Below are 10,992 nucleotides of genomic sequence, written 5' to 3' on the forward strand. Positions count from 1 at the left end.
CCCTGAAATGAATCCCACTTGATCATGATGCATTATTTTTTTGATGTGCTGCTGGATTCTGTTGGCTAGGAGCTTGAGAATTTTTGCATCTATGTTCATGATGGATATCGGTCTATAGTTTTCTTTCTTAGTGACATCCTTCCCTGGTTTTAGTATGAGGGTTATGCTTATTTCATAAAATGTATTAGGAAGTTTTCCATCCTCCTCTATATTCTGGAATAATTTGAGTAGAACTGGTGACAGCTGTTCCCTGAATGTTTGCTAGAACTCACCAGTGAAGCCGTCTGGGCCTGCACTTGTTTTTGTTGGGAATTTTTGATGACCTGTTCAATGTCTTCTTTTGTTATGGGTCTGTTCAGGTTTTCTACTTCACTCTTTGAAAGTTTAGGTAGGTTGTGTTTTTATAAAAATGTATCCATCTCTTTCTTCTAAGTTTTCAAATTTGTTAGAGTACAACTTTCCATAGTATTCTGTTATTATCCTTTTGATTTCCTTTGGTTCCATTGTGACATCGCCCGTGTGGTTTCTAATGTGTGTTATTCGTGTCTTCTCCCTCTTTTCTTTTGTTAATCCTTTCAAAGAACCAGCTTCTTGTCCTGTTGATTCTTTCTATATTTTTTCTGTTTTTTATCTCATTTATTTCTGCGCTAATCTTTATTATTTCTTTTCTTTTGGTGGCTGTAGGTTCCCTCTGTTGGTCTGTTTCTAATTGTTGTAGATGCTGTGTTAATTTTGGTTCTTTCTTCCTTTTGGATGTATGCATTTATTGCAAATAAATTGTCCTCTCAGCAGCACTTTTGCTGTGTCCCAAAGATTTTGGTATGTTGTGTTTTCGTTCTCATTTGTTTCTAGGAACTTTGTGAGTTCACGTTTTATTTCTTCTGCTACCACTTGTGGTATTTTTGTCATAGCAGCACTAAAGAACTCAGAAGTGGGTCTGCAGAGCCCTGTGCGGAATGGAGGCCTTATAGGCCGGTGGTCTCTCCAGGGCCAAGCAGGTGGGATTACCCCTATTGCAAAGATATAAGCCATCCCATCCCTTCTGTCATTGAGTCAATTGTGACTCATAGCGACCCCATAAGACAGAGTAGAACTGCCCCATAGGGATTTCAAGACTAAATCCTTACAGAAGCATGTGGCCACATCTTTCTTGCATGGAGCAGCTGGTGGGTTCAAACTGCTGATCTTTTGGTTAGCCGCCCAATGCTTAGCCCACAGCACCACCTGAACACCTTGAGTCCACATCGCTGGACCAGGACTCAAAGTACAGAACCTTTGGGTTAAACCAACCACCTGTCTTATCTCCCCAGGGTGGCTCTTCTGCCAAAGGCACAGCTCTGCGTGGCCGCTCGGATGCTGACCTGGTGGTCTTTCTCAGCTGCTTTGGACAGTTCACCGAGCAGGGGAACAGGCGGGCTGAGGTCATCTCAGAGATTCGAGCCCAGCTGGAGGCATGCCAGCGGGAAAAGCAGTTTGAGGTGAAGTTTGAGATCTCCAAGTGGGAGAACCCCCGTGTGCTGAGCTTCTCATTGATGTCTCAGACAACAAAGGACCAGAGCATAGACTTTGACGTGCTACCAGCCTTCGATGCCTTAGGTGAGATGCCCAGGCACCAAGAAAGGGAAAAGGCAGAGAAAGGGAGGCCATGCATAGTTGTAGAGGCTGTGCACTGCCCAACAAGGTCACCTCTGTTCACATCACAGGCAGTGTGGTTGTGGATGTTTATCACAACTCTCCTGTAGATGATAGACCACAAAATTTCTAGAAAGGAACACTGCTTTCTAATTCACACAAAGGCATATATGGGCTCCCAGAGCTGGGTTCTAGTTTCAGCAATTCCATTAACATGTTGGGTGATTTTCCACAACTAGCTTCCCCAACTCTGAGCCCCAGTGTCTTCATGTGATAATGAAGAGATTGAAGTATTTCTGCACATTCCCAGCTTTATGTATGTGTACCCCTTCTCCACACTGCCTTAAGCATAGCCAATCATTTCATTCACTAAGCACACTTCTTCTAGCCATCGATAAAGGCCTGAATCAGACAGACACGAATCTGTTTGTCTTTATTCAGTTCAGAGCTTGCAGAGCAGAGTGAGAAAAATCCCTGTATCTGAGTTTATTTGGTTCCTGAGTTTTGGAGAACAAGTAGCAAGAGAAGAATTCATCCAAAAATTGATCTGAGCCTATTCAGTTACTGAGAATTTGGATCTTACAGAATGCCTTTAAGTTCACTGAAGTTTTCAACTTCTCCCTGAATATAGCTTTCTTAACTGCAGAAGGCTTTAAATCTGAGGCTTATGTTGTTGTTCCCTTTGTCAGAGAATAGGAATAGCAAGAATTAAGAGGCATTACAGACATATTAGCTCCAAAGCGAGACTTTCCTCGTGATGGGTAATGAGGTGGGTGGGTTGAGAGAGAGAGGAAAAGGGAGTAAGAGTCTCACCAGGGATCTAATGCTGGCTCATCCCACATCTGTGGTCCACCTGTCAGTACTCTGTGGCCACCCTGTGGGCAACATAAGAGAGCTTGAAAGTCCTTTCTAAGTCAGCCCCACTGGGACTTTGGGAAATGGAGTGATGGTGAATTTCTCCTTGTCTCCAGGCCAGCTTGGGTCCGGCGGCCGGCCCAGCCCTCAGGTCTATGTGGACCTAATCCACAGCTACAGCAATGCAGGCGAGTACTCCACCTGCTTCACAGAGCTGCAGCGGGACTTTATCATCTCCCGCCCCACCAAGCTGAAGAGTCTGATCCGACTGGTGAAACATTGGTACCAGCAGGTTCGCCACAGGGACGGGACCACCACAGCAGTCTCTGGGCTCTGCCTCTGAGGAATAGGCCCCTGGATGGTGGAGCAGAAAGAGGGCTGTTCACTTTCTTGTTTTTCTCAGGGCAGTGGGGGTGTCATAACTGTCCCAGGCTGTAATGGGGTAATTCCTGGCGAGGCATCTGGCTCTATGAAAGTTTGAGGATGGATTTTCCAACTCCACAAGAGCCTATCCTGAACCTCATCTTTGCCAAGATAAGCCAACATCTTTTCTTTCTCCTCTTGCCCTAGTGCAACAGGATGCCCAAGGGCAAAGGCTCCCTGCCCCCTCAGCACGGGCTGGAACTCCTGACAGTATATGCCTGGGAGCAGGGCGGACAGGATCCTCAGTTCAACATGGCTGAGGGCTTCCGTACTGTCCTGGAGCTAGTCAGCCAGTACCATAAGCTCTGCATCTACTGGACCACCAACTACAAGACCGAGAACAAGACCATTGGAGACTTCCTGGAACTGCAGCTGAAGAAGCCCAGGTTTCGACTCTTTCCGGGCCCGGGGTCACTCACCATTTCTCTACAGCAGACAGGAGGGTCCTCTGTCCCAGACTTAGTTCCTTCTAGATATGGTATCTCATACCCGAGGACAGGCAGCCAGCTTCCTAGTCTTCTGTGAAAAGGGCTGCCAAGTGAAATTTGAATTCAGATAAGTAACAAATCATTTTTAGCACTAGTACATTCCATACATAAACTTCTTGGGACACACTTATGCTAAAAAAAAAAAAAAAATCATCATATATTTGAAACTAAAATTTCACTGGGCAGCCTGTATTTGTAGTTGTTAATCTGCCAAACCTGTCTATGAACCCAGCATATATCTTACTCTTTGGGATTTTTGCCTATGTCTGAAATGGGTATAGACCCAGCTACTTACGAAGACCTCAACAATCAGTGAGATGAACTACTTAGAATCATGTGATGAGCAAGACTCTGAAGTTGTGATTTGATACAGCTGAGAAGAGTTGCCTAATTAGTGACATCTGGTAGTGTAGTGATTACGAGTCGGGCTGCTAATCTTAGAGTCAGCAGTTTGAAACTATCGGCGGTTCCATGGAAGAAAGATGAGGCTTTCTGCTCCCATAAAGATTTACAGCCTCGGAAACCGTATACAGGCTTGCTATGAGTCACAACACATACCACCACTACCACTACCATAGATCAGAAAGGAAACAGTGGAGCTAGCACTCTGCTTGATTAATAATGCCTGCTGTACATGCTGAAGGAGAGGCATGAGCACTGTCTGTGGTTGATTAGTAATGCCCTGGATACAGACAGACTGGCCCAAGTGTAGTTTAATTTTCTATAACTGCCCTCAAGTGTGTGCCTGAAGCATGGAGCATGTGCTGAGCCTTGCTCCTAGCCCCTGCAGAGTGTTGGGAGAGTGGGGAATCATAGTCCAACTGGTCCTACAGGTGGATAGCAGACATTATCAGGAATAAGACTGACCCTAGATGGGAATTGCAGGCCCATCATCCTGGATCCAGCTGACCCGACAGGCAACCTGGGCCACAATGCCCGCTGGGACCTGCTGGCCAAGGAAGCTGCAGCCTACATGTCTGCCCTCTGCTGCATGGGCAAGGATGGCACCCCCATCCAGCCCTGGCCTGTGAAGGTTAGTGGCCGGCAAAGAGGAAGGGTGGGCCTTTTGTGGGAGGGAGGGGACACTGTGGGCAGGGGTGGGACCTGGCTCTGCGCAAAGGGACAGAGCCAGTCATGTCACCAGGCATACCTGTGCCTCCACTTCCCATACACCCTCATGACCCCAGCTTCTCCGGGAAGGTTATGAATAACCAACATCATCTGTATTCCTCCCAGGCTGCTATGTGAACCCAGAAACTCAGTGGTCATACCAGATGGACACAAAGTCCTCCCTGTGGGGAGATAAGGATCACCTGCCAGAAGAGCCTCTGTGTATGTGTGTGCTATGGGGGGGGGGTGTATTGTGAGGGGGGTTTGTGTATGTATGTATACATGTATGGGGGGGGGTATGCATGTGTGAGTGAGTATGTGTTTCAATGAATCCACTCTCCTTCCCAGTCCAACCCCCCAGCGGATCTCTTTCCCTATCTTCCAGCTCTCCCCTCTCCTCCTGCGGCTTAATGTTGTTTCATTAAATACTGCTGTGTATTTGATGGGCAGTCCCCTGCTCACATACACTCCTGTCCAAACTCGTTGAGCACCAGCCTGGGTTTTCATCATCTCCATCATCCACCCCACATGACCCAACACCCTCTATTACCAGACCCACCTCCCCGCCCACCAGGATTGCAGATGGGCAGGAAGAGCCTTCCTCTTAGGAACATCATTCCTTCCTGGAGACGGTTCCTCCACCTGCATCCAGAGCTGCTCATGCCCATCTTGGCAGTAGCCTGTGAGACAGGGCTGAGGGATCTGCTTGCAGAGTCCTCCTCCTACCTGTGCTTTGTTCACAGCCCCACATCTGTGCCTTCTGCTCTTGGCTGAACTGATGCCAAAGGCCCCATGGGTAGTAGAGTCTTCTTACATTCATCTTACTGTTTGGCTGGTCGTCTGAGGCTCAGTCTCTCAGATCACAAAGTTATACCTCAGGGTTGGTCCTGAACATTGCCGCACACATTTCCAGGAGCCTGGGGCAGCAGAGAACTGACTTGCCAAGCTGACCAACAGAGAGGGGTATCATTCTCTTCCTAGGTGGACTAAGCGGCTCTTGTTCCAGTTCTGCCCCTCCCATCCCCACCATGTGGATTCCTAGTCTCTCCTAGTGACTCAAGAATTAGGGGAATTGTGGGAAATTACGCATTTTCCACAATTATTTCCAAACAGTATGTTTTTTAAATAGTAATAAACCATAGCTTTAGAATCAGGCATCCCTCAGTGAGAGCCCAGCAGACAGCAGGTGTGTAGGAGGTGAGGAGTGCTGGAGATGAAGTCTTCCTGATCTAAGGGTTTCATCCCGGCCACTCAGTCTTTGGTATTAGCATAGTGACTCTAATTTGAGGAGCCCTCGTCTCTGCCCTCCAGTTTTAAGTGTGTCCATCTGCCCTCTTAGCTCAAAAGGCTTTGGGTGGGCAACTCTTCTGTGACTGAAGTAAGATCTCCCCCTTGGGGTACTGCTTCTTAGATGCTCACCCTGTGATGTTTAGGCAGCCACATGGCATGGTATCCATTTGCCCAGACAAAACTTGGGGAGCTCAAGAACACAGGTGGATTTGCATACAGTGGCCTGGAGAATGGTGCATTCCACCCCACATTCCTCTTTACAGAGCCATACTCCTGCTCTAGAATCCACTATGGCTCCCCAGTGTTTCCTGAAGAAGATCAAAACTCAGCCTTCCTGATTGTGGCCAAGTTTTCCACTCAAAGTCTCATCTCTCTCATATGCAGTGCTTCTCTTTCATCTCACCTGTGTAACTAACACCCAGCCTTTAAGATTTGGCTCAGGCTCACCTCTTCCAGAATGGCTTCCCATATCACCTGGCCTTCTTAGGAGCCCCCTCTCCTTGGTCAAACTCCTGATCACTCTGTTATCACTATTTGTTCCACACTCACTTGGTGATGAATCCCAAGGCTTCTGTTGAGAGCAATCAAGCTGGTTGCTATTAGAAGTACTTGCTCCACTTGTACAGCCCTGTGGGGTAGAGGTTGTCGTATTCCACTGCCCCACAAGTATCGGGGAATATGGCTTCATGGTCAAATGCTTCACAGTATAACTGAAGATCATTCGAGCTGTAAAATGGAAAGAAATAAAGCAATCTGTCTAGAACCCCCTATAGAATCAATGATAAAACATCACAATGCCATGGAGGGGATTGTAACCGTGGTAATGAAACGACATATGAGAGGATGAATGTAAAACTAATGTTTTTCACTGTAAACTATCACATCACAATAAAACATTAAAAAAAAAAAAAATCAGAGGACTTCTGGTTTGCCACTGTGGCCAGACAGCATGGGTAAGGGGAGCTCCGGGGACAAGGGAGGGGGACCTCAGAGGGACCTTGCAAAGGAAACCATCCTTTAGCGGATCCACACCCTTACAACCATTATAAGACTTAGTGCTTCAACCTCCTGAACTCGCTTTTTTTAAAAATCACACTATGGAGGAATTATTGGCATTTTGAAGTTTCGCCCCCAATGCGTGCAGCGATAGCCCCAACTCCTGTTGAGCTTGGAGGGCGGGGCTGGAGCCAGCCCCTACCGAGAGCTGCGCTTCCAGTAAGGGGAAATGAACAAACAAAGCCTCAGGAGACAAAAATAAAAGGGGGAGGGATCTCTACCCCAGTATGGAATCTCAGCAGGTGTAGTAGGCAAGAAAACCATTTACCCAGGACACAGAGAGGAGGAGAAATATGGCAACTTTCTGATGTCATCAGACACGGACTCTGCCCGCCCGACTGAGGGGCCTGCACCCCGCCTGATTGAACCGTACTTGCCCACCGCACTCCCCCCTTGAACCGTGCACCCCCGCCGGCCCTGCCCCCACCGGACGGCACATGTGCCCACCTGTTGCGGCCTCCACCTAGACAAGACCTAACCACACCTAATACACAATACAGACAATAGGAATGGCTATCTCCTGATCATATCGATAATAATCATAATAAAATAATCATGCCCAATAAGAAACAATTAACATTATCAAAACACGTCCAAAAGCAGAAGAGAGCAGCAGATACAAATGAGCTGGAGACAGACAAAGGTTTTATAGAGGAGGAAGAGCAGGTACTGGATATGCCTGAGAGGGAATTCAGAAGAATGATATGTAAACAAATTCATATACTCCAAAAAGGGGTCGAGGAAAATAAGAAGTAAGGAAAGTACTGCAGGAACAATCTAATAGGATTGACACAGCATTGGAAACAATTCAAAACCTGCAAAAAGATGCCCAGGTGATCAATAATAAGATATCAGAAATAGACAATAGCCTGAAAGGGGAAAGGAACAGACTAGAAGAGATGGAAGCAAGAACTAGTGAACTGGAAGACAAATCTCTCAATACTGCCAAGATGGAACAGCAAACAGCTAAAAGGATAAAACAATCTGAAGACAGTCTAAGATTCATGCTGGATAACATGAAGAGGAATAATGTAAGAATTATTGGCATTCTGGAACAAGAAGAATCAAAGAAGTCCACAGAGGAGATAGTTGAAGAGCTTCTAAAAGAAAACTTCCCTAACATCTTGAAAGACGAGAAGATAAACATTCAAGAAGCCCAACGTACCCCAGGAAGGACAGACCCCAAAAGAAAGTCTCCAAGACATATAATAATCAAGCTCTCCAAAACCAAAGACAAGGAAAGAATATTAAAAGTGGCCAGGGAGCAAAGAAATATAACTTATAAAGCAAACAAATTAGATTAAGCACTGACTATTCAGAACAAACCATGCAGGCAAGGCGGCAATGGGGAGACATATACAAAATCCTGCAAGAAAAAAATAGTCAACCAAGAATCGTCTATCCAGCAAAACTATCAGTGAAATACTATGGCACGATCAAAACATTCCAGGATAAACAGAATCTGAGGGAATTTATCAAAACCAACCCAGCACTTCAAAATATCCTAAAGGGAGTTCTGGGGATAGAAAACCAACAAGAACAGACGACAAACAGAGATTGACAAGTATGGCAACACCACCTGGAACACAACCAACAGACAGCAGAGTCCAGAATGGAACAAGACTACAACAACAAACTCAAGAGAGCCCAGAGATCAACTGAAGGACATAAACATATCAATATCAAAGAAAGGACAAACGCAGCAACAGAAGCCCAGGTGGTGGAGATGCCAAGCAAATCACAGGTTGCAATGGAGTACCCTAAATGCAGAGAAAAGCTAGTAGACTACAGGTAACCCCAAAGACAGTTAACACTCCACAATATATCATGAAAACAAATTCCCAAACAGAACAAACGAACAAAGAAACTAGAAAGAACCCAACCAGAATCAACTCAAAAAACACAAACCCAAGACAGGAAGGAAAGCAGAACCAATGAACAAACAACACCGCCAAAAAAGTAACATAATGACAGTAATCAACTCATATTTATCGATAATTAAATTGAATGTCAATGGATTGAATGCACCAGTGAAGAGACAAAGAATGGCAGATTGGATAAAAAAACAAGATCCATCAATATGCTGCCTGCAAGAGACACATCTTACACACAAAGACAAAAACAGACTAAGAGTCAAAGGATGGAAAAAAGTTTACCAAGCCAACACCAGCAATGAACAAGCAGGGGTTGCGATACTAATCTCTGACAAAATAGACTTTAAGATAAAAACCTGCATAAGAGACAAAGAAGGACACTATCTCATTATCAAAGGGTCAATTGAGCAAGACAACATAACCATAATAAATATATACGCTCCCAACGAAAGAGCACCAAGATACATGAAGCAAACCTTAATGGAATTGAAGAAATAGTGGGAGATTTCAACACACCACTCTCAAAAATGGATAGAACAACTAGAAAGAAACGTGACATTGCCAGAAAGGAACTTAACAACACAATCAACCAACTTGACCTCATAGATACATACAGAGCATTCTATTCAACAATGGATCAATACACATTCTTCTCTAGTGTGCATGGAACATTTCCCAGAATTGACCATGTGCTAGGCCACAAAGCAAGCCTCCATAAATTCACAACCATCAAAATTCTACAGAGCATATTTTCAGACCACAACGCTATAAAACTAGAAATCAACAATAAGAAGGCCAAAACAATGAAGTCGAATACATGGAAACTGAACAACACCCTGCTGAAAAGCGACTGGGTAAAAGAAGAAATTAAATGTGAATTCACAAAGTTCCTAGAAACAAACGAGAATGAAAACACAACATACTAAAATCTTTGGGCCACGGTGAAAGCAGTCCTGAGAGGTCAATTTATTGTGATAAATGCACACATCCAAAAAGAGGAAAGAGCCAAAATGAACACATTAACACAGCACCTTCAACAACTAGAAACAAACCAGCAGAGGGAGCCTACAGTCTCCAAAAGAAGAGAAATAATAAAGATCAGAGCAGAAATAAATGAGATGGAAAACCGAAAAACTGTAGAAAGAATCAACAGGACAAGAAGCTGGTTCTTTGAAAGGATTAATAAAATTGACAAACCATTGGCAAAACTAACTAAAGAAAAGAGGAAGAGGACACAAATCAATTGCATTTGAAACTACATAAGTGAAGTCATAACAGAACCAAACGAAATACTAACAGAATACTATGAAGAGCTATACGCCAACAAATTAGAAAATTTGGATGAGATGGATACATTTCTAGAAAAACACGACCTACCTAAACTTACTCAGACTGAAGTAGAAAATCTGAACAAACCCATAACAAAAGAAGAAATTGACCAGATCATCAAGAAACTCCCGACCAACAAAAGCCCAGGCCCAGATGGCTTCACGGGTGAGTTCTACCAAACATTCAGCGAAGAACTGTCACCATTTCTATTCAAATTATTCCAGAACATAGAAGAGGATGGAAAACGCCCTAATACTTTTTATGAAGCAAGCATAACCCTCATACCAAAACCAAGGAAGGACATAACTAAGAAGGAAAATTATAGACCAATATCCCTCATGAACAAAGACGCAAAAATTCTCAACAAAATCCCAGCCAACAGAATCCAACAGCACATCAAAAAATACATCATGACCAAGTCGGTTTCATAAAAGGGATGCAAGGATGGTTCAACATCAGGAAAACAATCAGCGTGATCCAGCATATAAATAAGAAAAAGGAAAAGAACCACATGATCATATCGATTGATGCAGAAAAGGCATTTGACAAAATCCAACATCCATTCTGATAAAAATACTCAACAAAGTAGAAATTGAAGGGAAATTCCTCAACATAATCAAGAGCATATACAAAACCAAGAGGCTACATCACGCTCAATGGAGAGAAACTGAAAGCCTTCCCTCTGTTAACAGGAACCAGACAAGTATGCCATTTATCACCGCTCCTATTCAATATTGTGCTGGAAGTTTTAGCCAGAGCCATACAGCATGATAAAGAAATTAAAGGCATCTAAATTGGCAAAGAGGAAATAAAACTCTATTTGCAGACAATATGATCTTATACATAGAAAACCCCAAAGACTCAGTAAAAAAAAAAACTATTAGACCTCATCGAAAGATTCAGCAAAGCGGCAGGGTACAAGATCAACATACAGA

The 10,992-nt window shown here is 44.3% G+C and overlaps 1 protein-coding gene across 1 annotated transcript in view; it reads left to right on the top strand.

Moving 5' to 3' along the window:
- Positions 1-10,992, top strand: part of LOC102835246 (2'-5'-oligoadenylate synthase 3-like) — a 125,354-nt gene that overhangs the window by 52,355 nt on the left and 62,007 nt on the right. Inside the window, exons 6-9 of the mRNA XM_006870511.1 lie at positions 1,311-1,596; positions 2,604-2,779; positions 3,058-3,296; positions 4,284-4,431. Coding sequence (XP_006870573.1) covers positions 1,311-1,596; positions 2,604-2,779; positions 3,058-3,296; positions 4,284-4,431 — 849 coding nt within the window. The remainder of the gene's footprint in view (positions 1-1,310; positions 1,597-2,603; positions 2,780-3,057; positions 3,297-4,283; positions 4,432-10,992) is intronic.

Source organism: Chrysochloris asiatica, unplaced genomic scaffold, assembly GCF_000296735.1.
Source record: "Chrysochloris asiatica unplaced genomic scaffold, ChrAsi1.0 scaffold00142, whole genome shotgun sequence".
NCBI classification, from domain to species: Eukaryota; Metazoa; Chordata; class Mammalia; order Afrosoricida; family Chrysochloridae; genus Chrysochloris; species Chrysochloris asiatica.